Source organism: Antechinus flavipes, chromosome 4, assembly GCF_016432865.1.
Source record: "Antechinus flavipes isolate AdamAnt ecotype Samford, QLD, Australia chromosome 4, AdamAnt_v2, whole genome shotgun sequence".
In the NCBI taxonomy this organism is placed as follows: domain Eukaryota; kingdom Metazoa; phylum Chordata; class Mammalia; order Dasyuromorphia; family Dasyuridae; genus Antechinus; species Antechinus flavipes.
This window is the reverse complement of record NC_067401.1, coordinates 109,830,399-109,854,058: the sequence shown is the minus strand read 5'-3', so window position 1 is coordinate 109,854,058 and position 23,660 is coordinate 109,830,399. Positions and strand designations below refer to the sequence as shown.

Genomic DNA, 23,660 nt, shown 5'->3' with positions numbered 1-23,660 from the left:
TTCTTGTTTTGGCACCTTCCATCCTGTGTTTTTTGGGAAGATATGCCTAGAAGTTCCTTACCTTTAATTTCTGGACAGGTCAATTTGGGTCAGACCTTAACCCAGCTCATATAGGAAAGCTTCAAGACTTAAGTAAATGGGGAAAGTTGGAAGATAGGAGAAAACTTGAGATAAAAGGGAAGAGGAAGGAAGCTGGGACCTAAGTGGTGTGGCCAAGAATGCTGAACTGAGCCAGTTAATCATTAATGCTGGGAGATTCCCATCTGTTTATCTCTCTTCTTCATCTCTTTATTTTTTTTTAAGCAATCAAAATATTGAGTAATTCCCCAATTCCCTTATTTTAACTCTGGAGATGACAGTGCCATATGTTTCCCGCAGGTGGCAACTGTCTATAAGTTTGTGGTCTTCAAAGCTCTCCACAGTTAGAGCTTGGGAGATGGAGCACATAATGGCACCTAAGCAGCTAGTTTCTCTGCTTGTCTTTTATTTAATGTTCTTTCCTAGGGAGCTGATACAAAGAACCAGACTTCCCAAATGTAATCTCTCTGTTGATTAATTAGGATCTCTGGTTAGACCATAGACACATCCTATGACTTTGTAACTATATGAGTTTGTAAGTAGGAGTTTGTAACTGTAACACCTGGATTTCTTGATTTCCCCTTTTCTTCTTCATAGGGTTGGCCAAATGAAACTCCTGTTCATTCTTAGCAGCTTTATTTCCCTTGTCTTCCCTTGTCTAAACTCTGGGGAGAGGGAAGGTAGGTTAGGGGGTGGATCTTTCTTCCAGAGTGGGAGTGGCCTCTGGCTCCCTAATGAAGCCACCCCACACTCCTGCTGAGTTTGTCTTTCAGTCTCAGACTCTCTTGGAAGCCAGCAGCTCCTCCTCGAGGTCCCATGGCCAGGAACTCCAGCCACACTGCAGGTTTGAGGGTGCAACTGCCCCTACTCTGCCTCCTCTTTCAGGCAGCCATCATTATCCTCTTTTCATTTTTTGTCCGGTACAACCATGAGACAGATTCCTCCCTCTGGCACCAAAGCAACCACAGCAACATGGACAATGACTTTTATTTTCGCTACCCAAGTGAGTTTGGGGATTCCTAGAGATTAAGCAAGGGATGGGGGGGCAGCCCCCTGGGTGAAGGGAATTCACTGGTATCTTCCACTCCCATGTGGGACATCTGTAGCTATTTCTTCCTAGGAATGAAATTCATTTGCCTGGGACTTGTCACTGTATAAATACTGCATACAATTATCTACATTAATGAAGGAGGAATGGTGGCTTGGGCAAATCAAAGACCATTTCTCTTTGACTTGGGGATGAATTCTGTAATGCTTTGGGGGAACAGATTTATCTTCCCAATTATGTTTTGTTTGGCTGATATTAAAATGAGCCTGCATTCCTGTGCATTGTCTGATGATAGGGCAGGCAGTTGGAAGGTAGCTGGGAGAAGCCAGCATGTGGTGAATATTTGGCATAAATAATACACAAATTGGATAGCTCATATGCAAATGCTCAAGCAGTTACTATATCATGAGCCACTTGTTGAGGATCTTGGCATCTAATACTCTCAAACCCTCTCCTCCCCAAAAAATAGCAAAACCGAAAAAACAACCTTTACCATTTCAGTGTGAAATAGATAATCATCCACAGGAATTTTTTCCTCCCAGCACTTTTTCAGCGTGCTTGTATACTGACGCCTGTTCATTTGAGATGTCTTTCCCGTGGAGAAATAAATTCAAAAAATCCTGAAAGGAAAGAAAAGACGCTATTCTCAATCTCCCATCCTAAAGACTAAAGCTATATAGTCTATAGACAGAAGCTTAACTGGGGAGAAAAGCTACTAGACTTCTATGTTGAACCTATTTTTATGATGGTTGCTGTTTAGGTGATTTTTTAGACCAGTTCTCCCTATCTCTCATGGGCCAACCCCATGACTCATCAGCATGGAAATCGTGACCTGTTTCTTTCCTGACTTAGCCCCTTCTTAGACAGCCTGGTGGGAACCTGTTCCCAGGAGCTCCCCACATTGGTACTCAACTTATTGCAGATACTTGATCAGGTTTAGCTTTAATGAAACTCAGAATTCCTGAGCTCAAGCAATCCACTGACTTGGGCTTCTCCAACAGTACGAACTACAGAGGTGTGTCCAACCACCCTAACTGTAGTGAACAGTAAGTGTCTGAAGCAGATTTGAACTCATGAAGATGAGTCTTTCTGATTTCAATGCAGACCTTAGATTTTCCCTACCTGAAAAATTAGGAAAAGCATATTTTACTCTTCTCCTGGGCTGTGAGAATTTAAGGGGATGAGAATGTATACATATAACATTCTAGGGTATTATTATCATAATTTCTCTCATCAAAATTATCGGGAACACTGATCCCCTGGAGGTAAGTGAAACCCAAAAGGATGACACAGTAAAGGGGGCAAAAATTTGCCTTAGGGAGGGAAGGACAGACTTTAAGCAATACCTGACAAATAAGGGATGTGATGGTAAATTAATCACTTTTATATGAACATAATTTTATATGAATATAAATTATATTACCATATCTTCTGAACATTTGACTTTACAAGCTCCACTTTTCTCCAAAGTAACCCATTTTTGCATTTTGGGAAATTATTGACAAAATCTAACACTTATCTCTTTTACTAAGACTAGTAATTTCTCACTCATACACAACATGCATTAGGTGAATTGCCTTTGAAAGGATATCAGTGAAATTTCTAAGCCACCTCAAAAGCTCTCTTTCTACCCTTCCATCCCCCCACCCCGCCCCCTTTGTTCTGGACTTTTCTACTATGTGGACTTAGGACCTTAAGGGGTGTATTTCTTTTAAGAGAAGCTGAGAGTCCAGGGCTTTGATGGTCACCGTCCTGCACCTATTCCCATGACGTATGGAAAGATAGATGTATCCTTCGGACTCTTTCATTTGGAAGATTAAAGGGAGTTACTGTGGCTGTTGACTTCTCTGTGGAATTGGCCAATACCAATGTCATTGCCTTTGACTGAGAGTCTGCTGCCTTCACTTAGTCTGTGCTCTTACAATCATAGGACAGTAATAAAGGACATAGTCCAACTCTCCCAGTGCAGATGAGAAACCAAAGACCCATAGAGGTTGAGTTCAATGAAATAAATATGTATTAAATGCCTACTGTGTACAAAGAATTATATTAGTTGCTAGGAGAGATAGCAAAGATATTGTTTTCCTTATAACTTAATAGGAAATTATTAAAATTACTATAATTTATAACTTTAGATTACTGTAACAATAGTTATAGCAATGACTATAATACAAATTAAGAAGCTATGTGATAAATACATAAAAGATTTTTGTACTGTTTGTGTTATGAGGAAAACTAGACAGCTAGCAGGAATGGAAATAAAACCTTCTTATAGAAGATGTCCTCTCTGGGATTAATCTACAGAAAAGGCTGTGACACTGAAATGAAAGAGTTTTCAGTTAAATGGCAGAAACACCTTGACAGCAGAGGTCCAGGAAACCTGAAATCAGGTGTGGGGGGTGGTTTGGGATGGGGAGGCTATGGAATCTTCTTCAAGGAGGAGAGTGGTTAGCTATTGCATGTGTCTGAAATGTAGCTCTAGGAAAATACAGTCAAAAAGAGGACTTTTCTAGGTTTTCAACCTCTAACTTCCCTGCCTCTTCAGGCCTCTGTTATTTCATTTTAAAGACTAGACTGTGGAGAGTCTAGACTACAGAGAGTAGTATAGCACCTGATTTAGCTGTGTCCAACTCTTTGTGAAACCACTTGGGATTTTCTTGGCAAAAATATTGGAGCCCTTTGCCATTTCCTTCTCCAGCTTGTTTTACAGAGGTGGAAACTGAGGCATATTGGGTTAAGTGACCTACCCAAGGTCATATAGCTAAAAAATATCGGAGGTCAGATTTTAATTCAGGACTTTCTGACTCCAGACTCTGTAGTGACTATCCCTAACTCAGTGCTTTCTTGTCATGGAAGCTCTTTGAGGGCAAAGACTATTTTTTTTTGTTTGTTTGTTTTTATGTTTCTAGAACCTAGCACAGTAGCCTGCATTTAGTTGGTGCTTAATGATTGTTTGCTGAAGTGGAAAAGTGAGTCTAATCACAAAGACAGGAAAATTTCACCAGGAGAAAGAATAGTCCTCAGTCACCCTGTTCCAGTATTTGGGTTGTAGTTGAAAGAGCTTTGGGGGACTGAGTTTTGATGCCAAACAAATCAAGTAGTGGTGTAAATATTATTGCCATTTTAAAGAAATGACAGCACTGTTAGTCAAGCAGGAAATAGAATCTTGAACTCTTTTAGATATTTGAAGTCCAATTATCTAAGGTCCTGGCCTTGATGGGAAGAATAAATAGCGAATCTTTTTCACTGTCTGTATACTCAGAACCACTCCAATGAATGCATTATAAGTATCAATAAAAAAAGAATCATGCAGTAGGCCTGAAAGAAATTGTTCTTATTGATTCCTTACATCATTTTCCACAGCAACTGTTCTACTTTTCTGACTTTGTTTCCAATCACACCCTAACTCCCACTTTTAAAGCAGATGATATAGTTTCCTCTTAACTGAGAACTCAGATCGAGGTCATCCAATGTGAGATCCCTCAGGCTCTTCTCCATTTACAAAAATTTCCCAGTATTATCATCTACTCTATCTTCCTTCCATTTAATCACAGAAGAACTCATAAGGAAGTCTCTAGTGAAGAGGCCTGGGGGGCTGGGCTTTGCCCTGGGTTCAACATTATGATTTGGATAAAGGTATGCTTATCAAATTTTTGCAAAGAACATAGCTAAGAAAGATAACCCACTAGGTGACAAAATCAGTTTCCACAAATATCTATACAGGTTAGAAAATGGCTGAATCTAATGAAGTGAAATTTAATAGAAATAAGCGTAAAGCTTTAAATTCAAGTTCAAGAGGTTGAATTCATGAGTACAAAATGACAGACACATGGTTACACAGCAATTTGTCTAAAAAAGATCTCAAGATTTTAATGAATTCCAAGATCAGAATTAGTCAACGATATTATATAGTAGTTGCATTGAAAGGAGAACAATCAGATTGTTGAAGAACCTCATTATAATGCCATAGACCTATCGACTGAAAGAACTGAGAACCTTTAGTCTGGCTTGTAGGGGACATGCTGTCTTCAGATCTTTGAAAGGTAGTGTTGTGGAAGAGGAATTGTTCCATTTGGTTTCAGGGGTAGAATTAGGAGAAATGGGTAGAAATTGCTAACAGGTAAGTTTGAGTTGTTGTGGAGAAAAAAACTTAACCATTAGAGTTATTAAAAAGTAAAAAGAGCTATTTTGTTAAGCAATGGCTTCCTTCTCATTGGAGTTTTTGAAACCATTATTGAATGAATATTTTTTGGAAAATCTTCTTCAGGTGTAAGTTATGGCTTGTGAGGTCTCTTTGAATTCTGAAAAAAAATTCTGATTTTTCAAAGCTATCTCTATTTTTCACTAAAGTTAATTCTATTCCTTCCAAACCTCACTCCAGTAAAGATCAGCCTCTCTAATCCATCTTCAATCTTTTCTTGTCCATAAACAAGATCAGATCTCCTTCCATCCAGCTACCACATTATTTCTTTCCTTCTCTTCACTGTCTATCCATTTCAATTATGTCTGACTCTTCCAGTCCCCATTAAAGGTTTTATTGGCAAAGATAACACACTAGATTATTTTATAGATGAGAAATTGAGGCAAACAGAATTAAGTGATTTGCTCAGAATTATTTAGCTATTAAGAGTTTGAGGCAGATTTGAACTCAGGATGATGTCTTCCTTCTTATAAGCTCAGTGCTCAATCCACTGGGCCACCTAGTTATCTTGAAAAAATATAAATCCTTCTTTGTTACATTCTCTTCCTTCTCCTTCCCCCCTCCTTTTTTCCCTCCCGCCCCTACTTTTTTGAGACTATTTTCCAAAGTCACTGGGGCAGTTATGTAGAACATAACTGGAGTCAGAAAGGCTTAAGGTTTTGAAACCATAATTGAATGAATATTTTTTGGAAAGTCTATTTTCAGGTGTAAGTTATGGCTTCTGAGGTCTGTTTAAATTCTGAAATAAAATTCTAATTTTTTCAAAGTTACCTCTATTCTTCACTAAAGTTAATCATTTTACCTGACACCCTTCATCTTATTCCTTCCAGAACCTTGCTCCAACAAAGATCAGCATACTCTCTCTCTTTCATTTTCAATCAGATAGCCCTCGTGCAGAAGCAATTCTCTTGACTTTCTCCTCCCATCCAGCCACTATATTATTTCTTTCCTCTTCACTATCTAGCCATTTCAAATCTGGCCTCAGACTCTTCTTGGCTGTATGACCCTGGGAAGTCCCCTCACCCCAGTTGCTTCTCCCCCCAATCATGAAGTCACCAATGATTCTGAATCATCGAATCTTTTTTTTTCCCAAGTTTTTACCTTTCTCAGTTTCTCTGAAGCATTTGACATAATTGACCTATTCCTCTAAGTAGATATTTCTCCTCTTAGCTCAAAGAGAATATACTCTTAACTTGTTTAATCATTTCTCTGTTTCTTATGGTTTCTTACTCTTCCTAACTCTTTAAGGCAAATGATCCATAAAGTACTGTCTTATGAATACTCTCTTCCTTCTTTCTGTTCTTCTTTTCCTTGAATTTCATTTACTCTCAGAGCTTCAGCTTTTACTTTAACACAGTTAAGTTCCAAATCTATCTCCATCACTGGCTTTTCTTCTGTATTCAGACCCTCATCTCCAAAGGCTTTCAGAACCTCAGCACCTCAAATTCATTATTTTATTTTTCTTTCTTTTCTTCCTTCCCTCCCTTCTTACTTTCTTTTTCTTTCCTTCCTCCCTTTCTTCCTTCCTTCCTTCCTTCCTTCCTTCCTTCCTTCCTTCCTTCTTTCTTTCTTTCTTTCTTTCTCTCTCTCTCTTTCTTTCTTTTTTCTTTCTCTCTCTCTCTTCCTTCCTTCCTTCCTTCCTTCCTTCCTTCCTTCCTTCTTCCTTCCTTCCTTCCTTCTTCCTTCCTTCCTTCTTTCTTTCTTTCTTTCTTCTTTCTTTCTTTCTTTCTTTCTTTCTTTCTTTCTTTCTTTCTTTCTTTCTTTCTTTCTTTCTTTCTTTCTTTCTTTCTTTCTTTCTTTCTTTCTCTCTCTCTCTTTCTTTCTTTCTTTTTTCTTTTCTATTGCTTATTATTTTTATTTGTTTACTTGCTTGCTTGTTTTTGGCCAGGCAATTGGGATTAAATGACTTGCCCAGGGTCACACAGCTAGGAAGTGTTAAGTACTTGAGACCCTATTTGAATTCAGGGCAGGTGCTCTATAAATTCATCATTTCTGAAGCTGCTTTTTCCTTATAGCCTGTTCTTCCTTTTGACTTATCTCTTGTTTTTGTCAAGGGCACCACCATACTTATTCTTCTATGTGTATAATCTTGGAGTTATCTTTGATTCTACTACCTCATCTGTCATAGTCAATCAATGACAAGGTCTGTCAATACTCCCTTTAGAACTACTCTTGCATCTTTCCTCTCCACTCTTATTTCCACAGCTGTCATTCCTTATCACCACCCACCTGTACTATTGCAGTAGTCTCATAATTACAACCATGTTACTCGCTACTCAGTAACCTCTCACCTCTAGGATAAAAAAAATCACCTGTTTGATGTCCAAAGTCATCCTACTCCCTCAGTCCCTTCCACATACTCTTCAATCCAGGGACCCTGGCCTCCTTGCTGTTCTAAGAACAAGCCATTCAATCTCTCAATTGTGTCTGGCTGCCTCTGGCTCCCCAGCTTTCTTTTAGTCCCAGCTAAAATCTGTTCTTCTATAGGAGGCCTTTTCCAACCTTTTAAAATTCTAGTGCCTTACCTCTTTTAATTATTTCCTACTTACTCTATATATAACTTATTTGTACATATTTATTAGTTTATGGTCTCCTCAAATAGATCATGAGGTCTCTATGGGTAGGAATGACTGTCTTTGTCTTTAAAAAATATATCCCTTCTGCTTAGCATAATGAGTGTCTGGCACATTTTTGTTGTTGTTCAGCTGTTTTCAGTCATGTCTGACTCTTTGTGACCCTATTTGGGGTTTTCTTGGCAGAGATACTGGAGTGGCTTGCCTTCTTCATATTATTTTACATTTGAGAAAATGGAGGTAAAAAGTGTTAAGTGACCTGCCGGGGATCACATAGTTGGTTAGTATCTGAGGGCAGATATGAATAAAGTAAGCTGAATCTTCCTGATTTCAGGTCCAGTGTGCTATCCATCTATCTTAGCTGCCCAGTGTCTGGCATATGGTAGGTGCTTAATAACTGCTTATTGACTGATCGATTCTTGAAAGGTCTTCTTGCCCCCATTCTTTCCCAATCCCAACCCATTCTTGAGGTTCCTAGTTATGTCACATTTCCTCAAAAAATCTTCATTATCTTCACATTGGCTACTAGAATTCTAACTTCTTAGTTTGCCATTCAAGGCTGTTCACAATTTAATGCCATTCTGCTATTATCTCATAACAGGTTGGCCATTCTGGCTCCTGATACACACCTCTCCTCTCACTTAGATGCTTTTGCTTACACCATACCTTATGCCTATCATGTTCCTTCTCCCTCCTAAACTGTTGAATAGATGCTGTATGTTATTATAGAAAGAGGAATGACTTTGGAGACAAGAGACCTGGATTCAAAATCTACCTAGTCACTTACTAGCTGTGCAGCTTTGGACAAGTCACTTAACTCTGTGCCTCCATTTCTATATGGTAAAGTGAAAGGAACGAGTTATATTACTTCTAAAGCTTTAAATCTGTGTTGCCGTGAATTCCTTTCAGTATCCATTCTTTAAAGTAATTGAAATGATTCCCCATTCATGAAGGTTTTTTTTTGACACCTAAAAATGGTGATGTTCTTCCCCCTTCTAATTTCATGTATCACTTTTTGTACTTTTCCAATAAATATCGTATCAAAATTATGTATGTGTGTATTAACCTACTACACTGAGAATCCCCTGGGTGGGGTTCTCTTATCTAAACTGAATCTCTCTCAGCAACCATTCTTAGGCTCTGCACACAGTAGAGGCTCAATAAGTGCAAACTGATTTTCATTGTGGCTTCTTGTGTGCAGGGTTTTAAGCTTTTTTTTTTTTTTTAACTTTTCCTAGGTGCCAGGAGATAGATAGTGAGGTGTGGTTACATCTGGGTGTGTTTGCTACAGGCAGAATCTTATTTTCTCTATAACTGGAAAGGTAGGAAGAGAATGGATGTGATAGGAAGAGAATGGATGTGATGGAGCAAGAAGAATATTTCGAAACCTGGGCAGGTCCAAGTCTATGGACTTATTGTCAGAATTGTGAACCTCTCTATGGATATGATGAATCTACCTACATTTATATTCAATTATTAATTATATAAAAGTAAATTTCATCTGTTTTTTGTTTCCTCTGATGTGGGTATTTAATCCCAACACAGGACTCTGTTCATAAACTTCCCCAAAATACCTAAACATTCTACTTTACCTCACTTTCCAGAATCACAGAATCTGAGTTGGAAGAGACTTCATATATCATTTAGAACAAGTGATGATTCTAAACAGGAAACCATTCTTCTACATACCTGACAAGTGTGGGGTCATCTGACCCTTCCCAGATACAGGTTTCCTATGTTCTCTAAAGTTTTTCTCTTATTTCCTTTACTCTATAACATGGACTTCTCCAAACTAAAGGTTCCTAGCATGGTTGTGTAGAAGGGTCCTAGGTCTCCAGAAAGATGACATTGGGTATTAGCCAAATTTTTATGATCAGGTTGATCAAACTACATTATCCCGTGCCATTTTACAATCTACAAGAAACAAGTAACTCATAACTTTGTTCAATTTAGCTTTCCTCAGGCCCAGAAGTTGGACATAATTGGTAGATCTCTATTAGAGTCCACATGTAGAATAAAGAAAACCCTTCCCATATAAGTCCATTCTTAGCATTTCAATCTAAATCTGGAAACTTTCCTCATTCAATGGATTTCTGGAGAATGCAAACTCATTTTAATATCTGTCTAGCTACAGAAGGAAAAGTAATTTTGCTCATAGAAAATTATATATTACATTCTAAAGCTAAATAAGTTATTATTAACAGAGTCTCTGTTACTTTTTTTGAGGTAAATAATGAAATTTTATGAAATAGGCATATAACTGGAGACCAAAAGGAAATATACAAAAAATGGGGACAAGAGGAGAAACCTAGTAGTATTAAGGCAGAAGGGATAGAGACAAAAGAAAGGACTTCCCAAAAGATAGCAATGCTTGAGTAGAGGAACGAGGGAGAGGAGAAAGGGAATCTCATGAAGTTCCATCTCTAGAATGAGAATGAAGATGTTGGCATTGAATCAAGGCAGATGAAGGTTATGCAATATTTAAACAGCTGGCAATGTGAAAGATATAGGGACAGAGGAGGTGTGGTAGGGAATATTCCCAAAAGAATAGTTCAAATTTTCTTGCCTTTCAAAGTGGGATGATAACCCAGTCCTCTCTTTGTTATCCCAAATGGTCTATGGATAGATTTCAAAGTGGGGGGGGGAATCTGTGAATTTGGGAAAAGTTATATTTTCACCTCAGTATTTCAATGTAATTGATTTATTTTGTAATTCTATGTTTGTTGTGCATTTGACTATTTTGTTTAATTGAAGCTTTTTATTTCAAAACATATGCAAGGATAATTTTTCACCATTGATGCTGTGCATTTAACTATTATTCTGAGGAGTTTTATAGGCTTTAACAGACTGCTAGAGGACTCCTTAGAACAAAAAGGGTTAAGAACCCCTCCTTTAGAGGGACCCAAGATTCATCTGAGGGATACTGGCTTAAACTGCCAGGCCCTGGGAAATAGTCAAAGGACAAGGTGAAGTCATTCACCCCCACCCCTGCCACACTTGGGGAGTTTTATAGACTCACTGTCCAGCTCTGAGGCAGTTCAGGCCAGCCTAAAGAGGAGAAAGCAACATGGAGAAGAAGGATAGGAGCTGGAGGGCCATTCAGGGCGTGCTGGAGGGAAAAGGGGGCAGAGGGAGCACCTTCCTTTTAATTCAGTGGGTATCAATCTAATGAGGTCTCATGGTGTTTCTTCCAGATATAAGTATCTGATCTCAGATTCTTTCTCCCCGCTTTAGGTTTCCAGGATGTCCATACCATGATCTTCATCGGTTTTGGTTTTCTGATGACCTTCCTACAACGCTATGGATTCAGCAGCATTGGCTTCAACTTTCTCCTCTCAGCCTTTTCTTTGCAGTGGTCCACTCTGGTCCAGGGTTTCCTCCACTCCTTTCATGAAGGCAAGATCTACATTGGTATGGAAAGGTGAGGGAGTGGTGATGAAAGACCAGAAAGTGTTCTCCCTTCTTTTTTCCTTTAGAGCCACATTCAGGAGTCCATATGGTAACTTGTAGGTACATAGAACCTCCCTAATACCTGTTCCTACAGAATAGCCCTGAATAGCCCATCTTTAAACACAAAACTCTCTTATATAGGATAAGGAAGGCAGAGGCTAATCAATTTTTGTTTTAGTTTGTTGCCTAATTCCTAAGCCCATTGCTTTATTATCCCACTGCTACTATTTTTTTAAATCTCAGTTTTCTTTTAGCTATACCATAGCTTTTTTTTTTTCTATTTTGTTTGATAACTCACATTCTTTTTCCTCTGCTCTTCTCCACCCCCAATCTCAGTTTCTTTGAGCTCTCCTCCAAGACTTTGATTTTTTTTTAAGCTCCAGTACTAGAACTAGGGTCAGAAGTTCTGGGTTCAAGTGTGACCTCTGCCTCTTGGCTGGCAGCTAATATAACTTTGAACTATTCACTATATTTCTCTCCACCTAAGTTTCTTCTCTGTCAGATGATGAGAACATGGTAATATCAATTTCACAACATGTAGTTAAGCTCAAATGAGAAAGTTATTTAGAATATTTGGAAGTTGAAAAGAACCTTATTTCCTTGTAGCCCTGGGCAAGAATTAGTTTTTTCTTTCTTTCAGTGTGTTTTTGATTATTTCCTATTCCTACTGTGAAAAACTCTTTCCTCCTCTACCTCCCAACCTCCTATTCTTTCCAGCATGATCAATGCTGATTTCTGCACTGGAGCTGTTCTGATTTCATTTGGGGCCGTGTTGGGCAAGACAAGCCCTGTACAGCTGCTGCTCATGTCTCTACTGGAGGTGACACTGTTTGGGATCAATGAATTCATCCTCCTCAATCTTCTTGGGGTGAGAGCCTAGAATTATTTCTTCTCCCCACTTCCCTAGGATGTGACTATAATAATAATAGGGAGGGCAACATGTTAAATCTGAGAAGTTTTCAGGAAAAGGAGTAGTTTTCGTTTATACAAGGGAGGAGTGGTGGACACTTGGTGCAGGGGGACCAATCTCATTGAAAATCCAGGGGTGGAAAAAGTGGAAATAGAGGATGGGGAAGGAAGAAGGAGGCAGAACAATGGCCCTTCCCTCACTAGTCTCTTCCCTACCAGGTGAAAGATGCTGGGGGCTCCATGACCATCCACACCTTTGGTGCCTACTTTGGGCTTGTTCTCTCCAGAGTTCTTTACCGATCGCAACTGGGCAAGAGCAAACACCGGGAAGGCTCTGTGTATCACTCAGACCTCTTTGCTATGATTGGTAAGGGACCAGGGCAGGCCTGAGGACAGAGGAAGGCTCAGTATGGTTTATATGTCCTAGTGGGAACCAACACTTGAGAAATGATCCTAATGTTAATGCTCCATTCAGACACAGCTTTTAATGTCTACTGGAAGGATTATTAGGAAATAAAATTAAGCTTCAGTGAGAAGCGCATATGAAAAATAGGTAAAGTATTTATGCCATTTTAAAAAAGTTTTTCAAAAATACAGTGTATTATCTCTTTTAAGAGTCAACTTTCGTATAAATGTACAAAATATTTTAATTCTATGTAAGGAAAAACTTAATGCTGTCCAAAAGTGGAATAGGCTACCTCCAGAATTCATGATTTCTCCATAACTGAAAATTAGCAAGCAGAGGCTGGGAAGAGGTAGCATGTTAGATCTGAGAAGTTTTCGGGAAAAAAGAAGTGGTTGACTTTTCCACAATATTAGAGAAAGTATTTCTGATCATGTAGGAGTTGAAATAGATCTTTTCAGATGTTGATGTAAGATCTTTGGGATCTTTGTTTTAATAATTTCTAGGATCTCAGTTGTACTTCCTTGAGATTCAGTTCTGGGGACAAACTTCTTGAGTATGACCTCTTCATTTACTATATAGGTTTGAATGCTTCATCTACCATTCAAAATTTTTGCCTATGTGTGGTAGTATTTTCTTATTTGAAGATAACCTCATGCAGATAACAAAAATGACCAAAGGCTGTAGAGATAATAGAAATAATTGGGAGCTCAGAGAACGTGAGTACAATCTTTACCTGTCCACTAGCCTTATTTGATCTTGAGCAAGTAACTTTACTTTTCTTGAGATTAATTTTTCCCATCTGTGAAATGAAGGGATTGAACTGGATGGTCTTGAAGATGCCAGTTTTATCTTTGAGTCTGTAATGCTATTATGAAAACAAAGCAGGAACAGAAAACAATAATGGATGTACTTTTCATGTGCTGTTTCCTAAACACATTTTCTCCAGATTGCTTTTATTTTTAATTGGTGGCAACCTAGCCTATGCTTACAGCTCAATTAGGAGTTAAGATTGCAGTTTGCAGCTCTGGTTTCTCAACAAGATTCCAGGGTTATTGCAGCCTTTGTCTCAGTGCTGGAAATTCCAGGGTCAAAGCTCCATGTGAATTTGACCAAGTTAATCATTGTAACCTTCCTCTCTAGGTGAAAATACTTAGGGCCTTACTATCTGATTGTGGTTAGTCAAGCCACCATAGTGGTCACAAAAGCCTCTTTTGTTCTCTTCACTCCATATATTCTTCTCAGAATAAAACTCCAAAGGTAGAATATGACAATTATCCAGACTCCTCTGGTTTCCATTAATTATCTTCTTCTCCCATAAGGCATAATGTGACATGAGGCAAAAGTATGGTCCTTGCTTCCTTTTCTGTCTATGGAGTCCAGGACTACACCATGAGACATAGTGAAAAAATCATTGAGCCTGAATTCTGACCTTATAATTTGCTAATTATGTGACTTTGGGCAAGTAACACAATCTCTCCCAGCTTCAGTTTCCTCATGTGTTAAATAAGAATATTAATGTTTTGTACTCTCTACCTCATAGGGATGTTTTGAGGATAAAATGTCTATAAAGTCCTTTGTAACATTCATATGTACCATAAATGTGTCGTTATTCATATGTTTTGTCTTACCATTCAAGAAGAATTATTCACTAATTCCTTCAGTTAGTCCCTCTCCAGATCTGTTTCTTTTAAACAGATCTCCATTTGTTTTTGTTTTTCTGTCTCTCTCAACACAGATCATACTGAAGTATATCTTTTAATACCATTTATATTCATTAAATATTTATTTATATTCCCTATTCTTAAGTTTAAAAGAGGATCATAGAACATTCTACATTGAGATCGATATTTACTTGCAGTGTTTTGCAAATATTAAAACTTTATTTAATCGTATACAGTTATATTTCATGATTGGTACAGTAAGACAGGCAGTACAGGTGAACTGTAGAGATAGAAAAAGAACTGCAGCAGTCAGTGGTACTAAGAAACATACTGCTTCTCTTGAATGTCAGTGGCCCACATCCACCATACAAAAGGCAATATTTTCAATGCTGGGATTTGAAGACTGGTCTTCATCACATTGCTTGTTCAGGATGTGGTAATAGGAGACTAGGGAGAGAATAAGAAACAGGTGGGTTCTTGTCTCAGGGAAGCAGCACAGCTGTTGGGTTGTTTTTCTATAACTTGAGTTTTCAGGCCGTGGGTATGATTTTCAGGGTACAGAAGGGAGGAGGAGGAGCCATGTTACTGAGCTGCCCAAGATCTGGGATCATGAGATTAGTAATAGTGTGTCATAAAGTCACCAGAAGCTACATTTTCTACAGTATTTTCTGAATCATTCTTTATCCCAGGGGGATGTCTAATTGACTCTGGCAGAAACATAGATTTATACCTTCCATTTCTTTCCTCCAAAAAACATTCTAAAGTTTTTTGTTTTTTTTAAATTTACTTTATGTGTGTGTATGCCCCTTGAGAGAAAAAATGCCTTTCTCTTGCTTTATAGGAACCATCTTCCTGTGGATCTTTTGGCCAAGCTTCAATTCAGCCCTTACTCATACTGGGGATGGTCAGCACCGAACAGCCCTCAACACATACTACTCCCTGGGGGCCAGCACCTTGAGTACTTTTGCCTTATCAGCCCTCCTAAACAGAGAGGGAAAGTTGGACATGGTAAGAGCATCTAGCAGGACCAAACTTCCTAACTCTATGAGTTAGGATGCTATGAATACTTCTCTTCTCAGCCCATGCCATTAAAGGAACAGAGAACAGCCGTGGGAAGAAGGGAAGTACTGGGAATGCCAAAGGGAGCTTAAGGATTGGGATCCACCATTTAAATGACTGAAATATTCTGCAGGAAGATAAATTTGTATGGGTTCCATCTACACTGATGGCAATGGAAAGAATTGGTGTGATAGCAGGAAATATGGAGATCAGATTGCAAAAGGGATATTTAGAAATGGGAACTACCATAATAGGGGAGTCCTTAGGATGGGATGGGATAAGACAAAAATGTGATGGGGTTGAGGGGAACTCGATCATTGAGATGGGATGGATATAATGACTTTAGAAAGACTTTTCTCCTGATTTTCCACTATCATTTAACTCCCCCTTTCTCCCATATACTTTAAGGTCCACATTCAGAATGCAGCACTGGCAGGTGGGGTGGTTGTGGGGACTTCTGCAGAAATGATGATTACACCTTTTGGGGCTCTGGTTGCTGGATTCCTGGCTGGGACCATCTCCACTCTGGGATACAAATTCCTCATGGTATAGTAGTCACTTTCTTCATCATGAGAAAACCAAGAGGTTGAAAGAGTCACCTAAGTCTAGGACCCAAATGTCCCCAGCCCATATACTTAGCAATTAACAAATCACCTTGGGCCTGGCCCAAGGGCATGGTAGGGAAGAAGGGAGTAGGAAGGAGGAAGTATGGTATAATAGAAAGAGCATTGCATTTGAGTCAAAAGAACTAGGGTTACATACTACTTACCTGTGTGTGACCTCAGGCAAATTAACTGAACTCTTTCTGGCCCTGAGTTTTCTTATCTGTAAAAGCCTAGTATTTGGCTGGTTTTAATATTGATTCTGCGAATGGAGAGATTGGGGAGATCATATGAAGAGTGTGAAACATACTCCAAAGATTTATTTGTACAATGTCTTTCCTTGGTGTTTCTCAGCCCATCCTTGAGTCAAAGTTCAAAGTCCAAGACACATGTGGAGTCCATAATCTCCATGGGATGCCTGGGGTCCTGGGAGCCCTCCTTGGTGCTCTTGTGGCTGCGTTGGCCACCCATCAAATCTATGGAGAAGGGTGAGTTTGTCCACCCCAAGGAAGAGCTTGCTTTTTACAAGTGGTCAATTGGGGTAATGTTTCTTTGCTATCTTCCAGACATAGATGCTTTTAGGTTGTCTTTTGGACATCTCTTTTTGGTATATATCATAATACACTAAACTGCTCCAAGGAACCTACTCTAAGTCTCCTATACACACCATTAGTCTATGCACTTCTCTTTCTGGAATTTTTTTGCTCCAGTCCCAAGTATTTTTTTTCAGATTGGAAAAGATATTCCCCTTGGTTGCTAAAGGCCATCGAAGTGCAACATCCCAGGCTGTATATCAACTTTTGGGGCTCTTTGTCACCCTGGTGTTGGCTGCCTTGGGTGGAGGAATTGGAGGTAAGTGAAAAGCTCTCGTGTCCACTACCTACTATTCTTAATTCACTATGATTCTGGGGGGAAAAGAAGGGAGGGATGGGTACTAGAATGAGTATAGAAGATGAGAGAAGTTAAGGGATAGAGAAGAAAAGGGTTGCCACCCTGGAATCCATGGGGATTTTCTTGAGGGAGATGCCATGGGGGGTACCACATTTATAGGGTTTAGGATGAGAGAAGCAGGAGGAATGCCAGTTAGATAGAAACCACCTTGAGGGGCTGGTGGCAGGATGGAGTGGTAGAATTTCTATTCTCATATTTTGAAGAAGAGATTCTTTTTGATAACTAGAGTCAGGGTCTCCAAAGGTGAGGATCATGGCTTTCTATGTAACCCAAACCTTCCAAGCTTTGCCCTCTATCTCCACCAGAGGGCAGTTCAATCTCAGGTAACAGGGCTGGAGGCTAAAGGCACTGTGAATGGGGATGGGGAGAAAAGGTAGAATCAAAATGTCAAAAACCTGGAAATGAACAGAGCAATAAACCCAGTCCCATCGTTTTACTTTTTTTTTGAGATTGAATCTCTCTGTTCTGCCCAGGGGCCACTCACAGTCCCGATCCCCTTGTTTAGATAGAAATTTTTGACTCAATTTCTGACCTGACCAGTCCACGCCTTCTTGGGTATCCTGGTGACCTTCTTCACTGGGGCTCACTATCTTTTAGAGCTGGCCTTGGTGTGGACATCTATTCAATTCCAGCTCCAAGTGCTGTTCAGAACTCCCCCACTCAAGTGACCCTCTAGCTTTGGCTTTCCCAGGAGAAAGAATGTCAGAGGTATCCATCACCATAACTGGCCCCATCATTTTAAAGATGGGGAAACTGAGGCCCAGAGAAGGGAAATGACTTAACTGGGATTAACAGAGTAAATTAGTGGAAGAGCTAGATCTAGAATCCAGAAGCTCTAGTCCAACATGCCGCTATTTTACACTGCTTCCCAAGAGATCAGAGCAGCCATGCAGAGATCAGTACATCCACTTCCCCATCCTTCATGAGATTGATAGAGATTTCTTTGTTTGAAAGCCTCTTAGAGATATAGACTTCAGGCAGACCTGATCTCTTCCCTTGTGCTTGACAGAAGAATTTGATCTGAGAATTCATTTCCTTTTGGTTTTCTCAAGTCCAAGATACTAAATTCCTATTCTTTTTATTTTGCAACTCATTTTCCTTGTTATTTCATTTTCTTTCTCTTCTAGTCTTTGTTCTTGTGGTATCCTCCTTCCTCCACCCCTCCCATGGTGCCTGTTTGAGGAATTTTATGCCCTTCCTCTTCTCTTCTCAGGACTTCTGCTGAAGCTCCCCTGCCTGAGTTCCCCTCCTGATTCCCAGTGTTATGAGGACCAAATCTATTGGGAGGTATAACACAATTGATATTCTGAAGATGCGTCCCTTTGGGCTCTTCCTTTACCAGCATCCCTGTTCTACTCTCTCTCTTATGTTCTCATTCCTTCTTTTTTGTGGCTTAAATTCTTTTTCTTAAATAAATTCTTTTCATTTTGCTACTGAACTGCCCCTCCCCAGCTCTCACTAGTGTAATTTTTAATAGCATTTTGTTTTTTTCTAATTATATTCTGAAAACATGTCCCTTTGGGCTCTTCCTTTACCAGTATCCTTGTTCTACTCTCACTGACAATACAGTCTCCTCATTTTCACCTTTTTTTGTGAGGCTTAAATTCATTCTCCAATCAATTCTTTTCCTGCCCTTCCCCAACTCTCACTCATTTAATTTTTAATATTATTTTGTTTTTTCTCATTATGTATAAAGGCGATTTTTTACATTCTTTTTTTAAACAAAATTTTGAGTTTCAATTTTCTCATGCTTCTTTTCTCCTCCACTCTTCCTAAAATAGTAAAAAATTTGCTACAGGTTATATTTTGCAATTGTGTAAAACATATTTCCACATTAGCCATGTTCTCTTTTGTCTTACATGTGGAAAGGTTACCAGAGAGATGGGAAAAATCATTTCCCACTCCCAGAGCCCAGTATCTTGTACTCCTGACCTCCTTTTTTTCCCCAGCTCTCTCTTTTTATCAGCTACCATTGTTCTATGTTCCAGGTTCCTCTTGAACATGAAGATGAAGTCCACGGACACTTGAGGTCTGAGGATACAGAGACTCAGGCCTAAACAGTGAACCTTTGCAAGACTTATCATTCTTGTTTGGGGGATAGGGACTCCTATGGGGCCTCTCTGAGGGATGATGAGGATGCATTATGACTCTTGAATATGGGAGAGGCTCACCTCTTTTGTTGGGAAGTTCTTTGATCTCTCTTGCTGCAAACAGAAATATTCACCAATTAACAGCAGTTCTTGACTGAGAAGAATTTCAGGGACTGGGCCAGAAAACCTACTATGGGAGGGATACAGGCAGAAATGAGACAAAAGGCAGGGAGAATGGGTGTGAAAAGAGTAGGCAGGAGAGAAAGGGCTGTGAAGGATGGTTGTACCTTTGGGCGGGGTGGAGTCATCATAGGGCAGGTAGGAGTGCAGGGGGATGACATGTCCATGGGATGATAAACACCCCTCCCCCTGATTTATCTGTCCTTCTAGTCTATTTGCTTAGACCTTAGAGACTGATTTATTTATCCCCTGTCACAGAAACACATTAAATGTTTAACCTGAGACTACTGAAGACTGAGACTATGAAGGCGATTAAATCCCACATCTTTTGTACATATCTGTCACTTCTCCTTATTCAATTGAATCTTGGAAGGCCTTCCCATGACCTAACCTCCTTCCATTCTGCTGAAACGCCATATTCCCTAATGTGACAACAAAGTCCATTTGCTATGAAATGAATGATATCGAAAATGGAGCCCCAGGAGATGCCAGACTGGATTCATGGACCCAATTGCTTGACTGAACTGACCCCTAACCTGATTGAAGTCCCTTTCCCTTGGTGGGGAGAATGAATGGGACATTATGCAGACATTGGAAATGCAGAGATATTCCAGGAGTGGGGTGGGGGGAAGGACTGAGTGGGGAGGAAAGGCCTAAAGGCCACAGAGGCCCCTTCTCGGAAATCTCTGCTACATCACTGACCCATAGTGGTCACTAGAGGGAGCGCCGAGGCAGGCAGAGGAGGACATCAAGCTGAGGTCCAGGCCCAGCTCCCTTTCCAAAAGTCATTCCGGGCTTCCTCTGCCTCCACAAAGAAGGCTACATTCAAATTCCAGCCCAGATGGATGAGAACATGGGAGCCAGCTCTTCCTTTCATTCCCTTGTTTCATTGTGTCTCCCTTTGGAAAATGTGTCCTACCAACTCAACTCCATCCTGTCTTTTCAATTTAATTCAATAAACACTTATTAGGTGCCCACTGGCAGCTAGATGTCTCAGTGGATAGGGTGCTGGGCCAGGAGGCAGGAAGCCCTGAGAGTTCAAATATGACCTCAGATCCTAGATTCTGAGCAAGGCACCGTATTAACCCTGTCTGCCTCAATTTCCTGCAAAACTGCAAAACAGGGATTATATCAGAATTAGCCTCCCAGGTTTGTTGCAGGATCAAATGAGGCAATATTTGTAAAGCTCCTAGTCCAGTGTCTGACACATAATAGATACTATATAAATCCATAGGGCTCAATGAATAGAGTGCTGTGCCTGAAATCAGGAAGACTCATCTTAAATTCAAATCTGAGCTTAGATATTTACTAGCTCTCTTAACTGGAACAAGTCACTTAACCCTGTTTGCTTCAGTTTCCCCATCTGTAAAATGAACTGGAGAAATGGCAAACCACTCCAGTATTCCTGCCAAGAAAACCCTACATAGGGTCACAAAGAGTTGGACATAACTGAAATGACTGAAAAACAAATGTAAATCCTTATTTCCCCTTGTTCCCTTGTATAGGATCAGGGATAGCTTGACAGAGGAGATGGTGCTTAGAGGAAGGGAAAGATTTTAACAAGGGCATGAAAACATGGCTTGGAGAAAATGAGATCCAGGACCAGCTAGTAGTCTACTTTGACTGGGACATGGGAGTGTTCGGAAAGAAAAAAGTTGAAATAAGGCTGAACAGGGAAAATTTGTGACTGGATTGTGATAGACTATTTGGTCTGGAAATACCTTAATTCAATCCCTTCATTTTGCAAATGGGAAAACTGAGGTCTGGAAGGGGGAGACATAGTAAATTGCCTGGTGACACAATGGCAGAGTTTAGATTAGAATCCAGATTTCTTTACTTGAAGACTTGAAGGAATCTTTAACATAACACTAGGAAGCAAGGAACATGTTTTTTTTTTCAAGAGCTCTTTGCAAAGAACTGTCAAATACATTGAAGATTCGAGGATGAACAACAGTTCTGGCTCTCAAGGAAATGACATCTTTCTAGGGGATACACACATAAATGGATAACTGAATACAACATAATTGGAGGAAGGAGAAATCTCTTCTTACAGGTACCACTGGCAGTATTCAGAAGGAAGGACACAATCTGGGTCCCTGACTTTTTAGCTCTCACCATTACAATGAGGAAGAAAACTATTACTGGAAGAAGACATATAACAGAGAGATCACAAATAGTATACCAGTGATTATAGAGTGAAATGTAATATATGCCACAAGAGTATAGCTATTTGTAGAATAAATATTGGAAAGGAGAGTAAAACAATATAAGGGGAGAGCAGGCAAGAGAAAAATGTAGAAGGAGATCTGTCCCAGGCTGAGGCTAAGGAAAGCTACTGTCTCTCATCAGGTCAATCCAGGAAGGCTGTCTGAAAGAGGGGAGAGAGGCAGCAGAAGAATTCAGGATGTGAAATAGAAATACAGAAGGAGGGAGAGCTGTATATGACACAAATTCAGATCAGTTAATAGGATAAAGAAGGAGGCTATGTCAGTAAAAAGGCTTTAAGACAATGGGGAGAGTATGGGGACAGCAAATGCAAAACGGGGCATCAGCTCTAAACTGAATCCTGATTGCCTTATAGTCAACTTTTACAATTAAAGAGTCAGTGGGGAGGAGGAGGAGGAGGAAATGTGGACATTTCTCCATCATAGTGAAAATTAATTCTCTGAGCTCAGGGACCTTGGAGGATTTAGAACTATAAGGTACTTTAGAAATCATTCCATCCAGACTCATTCTATAAATCAGCTGAGAAGCACAGACTGGTAATTAGCAGAGCCAGGGTGAAGCTAGTGTCCTCTGTGTGACTCCAAATCCAGAGCTCCTTCCCCTACACAATACTATATATAATGTAGGAGGACCTTGTCTTGTCATCCCCTCTGGTTCTGCCCCCAGTGCCCAGGACAGTGTTTTCCCTCCCACTCCAAACCCACATATTAGTCTGCCTTCTCTTTTAGCCACACCATTTTCTCTCCAGACTGGCCTTTCCATTCAGGCTGGGTCAGTGGGTGACAATGAACAGGTCAACGAGTTGAACGGGAGCAGGGGGTTGAGGGGTGTTTCTTCTTCACCTCTCTAGGACAATTAGGCAGGCTGTCCCTTAAGATGTCCCGTCTGATTACAGCCATTATTCCCAACAATAAGGGACAATTGGACCACTCACCCTGCCCTTGAACTCACTCTCATTCCAACAGTATGGAGCAGCTTCTCTGGGTCTAGCTTTGGGGATTGCAGGGAGGAGGAGGAGGAGGCGGTGGGTAATGAGGGAGGAGGAGACAGTCCCTGCCTTTGGGGAGTCCAAAGTTCGATAGGAGAGAAGGGACCCCCGCCTGGAACACTGATAGAAAAACACATGGAGATAAACGACATCAATGGGTGGGAGGAGGTAGACTGGAGGCAGAGCTGATTAGGGAGAATGTCGGAAGCACCCGGGAAAGGGGTACCATAATTCAGGGTTACTAAGGACGGGAGGAATCAAGTTAAGAGAGAATCTGGCTTGAGGTGCATAAGTGGGTGAAAGTAAGATGTAGGTCAAGTTTTCCTGGATGGAGTAAAATTTGACACAGGGACCTGCCATCTCCAGTGGTCCTGATCCTCCAGATGGCTCTGGAGGTAACGGTGTCACAGCATCCCTCCACAATGTCGTGATTTTCAGGGACAAACTAACAACAAGGGGAGTTAACCATAATAGAAGATGCTAAAAGTACAGTGAAGATACCTTAAGGTTAAGTTCTCTGGGATAGGTGTACTGGGAACCCCAAAAGAAGGGTGGGGAAGACCTGCTTTCTGTGAGATTTAATTAAGAGGGAGTCAAGGCCCAGAAGCAGAGAGCTGGAGAATTTGACCTCTTGGGGAATCGACTTTCCAGATTCCAATCCAGCGGCCTGGGAAAGGACCTGAAAGTCGGGCCTATTGGAATTCACATCACGACGAACCAACCAGTGTCCCAGATAGAGCGGCATTAGACACGGCATGGGTGTCCAAAGTGAGGACGATGGATGGAGGGAGAAAGAGGAGGGAAAGAAAGACCAAGTTGGCTGGGCTTGAGACCTCGCCGTGGTCTCCCTCGGGTCTGCTCCCCCCTCCCACCGTCTGGCTCACCCCAAATCTCACGGCTTCCGTCTTCCTCCTCTCCCTCCCTCCCCCTTCTCTCCTCCTTTCTCCTCTTTCTCTGGCCTTCTGTGTTTGTCTGTCTCTCTGTCTGTCTTTGTCTCTGCCTCTCCCTCAACTCGTCTGTCTCCCCAGCTCCCTCCTCTCCCTCCTCCAGACCATCTCCCCCCCTTCTTCGGCTCCCCCCTCCCCCATTCCCTGTAGGCCCGATAAACAATGCCATCCAATGTCTGCTGGAGACAAGTTGGGCTATGCAAATGGGCCAACGGCCTGTGAAAATCTCTCCCCTCCCAGGTTTCCATGGCCTGAATGGGGAAGGGTGGGGGTGGGGGAAGGCGGTCATTC

General features: G+C 40.6%; 1 protein-coding gene across 5 annotated transcripts in view; it reads left to right on the top strand.

Annotated features, from left to right (window-relative positions):
* The window catches only part of RHBG (Rh family B glycoprotein), a 49,053-nt gene extending 28,862 nt beyond the window's left edge, over positions 1-20,191 (top strand). For 2 of the 5 annotated variants that reach the window (XM_051993803.1, XM_051993802.1), the window contains 9 exons: positions 11,135-11,321; positions 12,068-12,218; positions 12,479-12,626; positions 15,168-15,334; positions 15,794-15,931; positions 16,342-16,475; positions 16,718-16,839; positions 18,152-18,225; positions 18,927-20,191. In XM_051993803.1, the coding sequence (XP_051849763.1) occupies positions 11,135-11,321; positions 12,068-12,218; positions 12,479-12,626; positions 15,168-15,334; positions 15,794-15,931; positions 16,342-16,475; positions 16,718-16,839; positions 18,152-18,225; positions 18,927-18,995 (1,190 nt within the window). In that variant the 3' untranslated portion in view covers positions 18,996-20,191. Of the gene's footprint in view, positions 1-832; positions 1,082-11,134; positions 11,322-12,067; positions 12,219-12,478; positions 12,627-15,167; positions 15,335-15,793; positions 15,932-16,341; positions 16,476-16,717; positions 16,840-18,151; positions 18,226-18,926 lie in introns of those variants that run through there. The other 3 variants (XM_051993801.1, XM_051993800.1, XM_051993805.1) reach the window with 3 other exon arrangements.
* Positions 20,192-23,660: the final 3,469 nt, after the last annotated feature.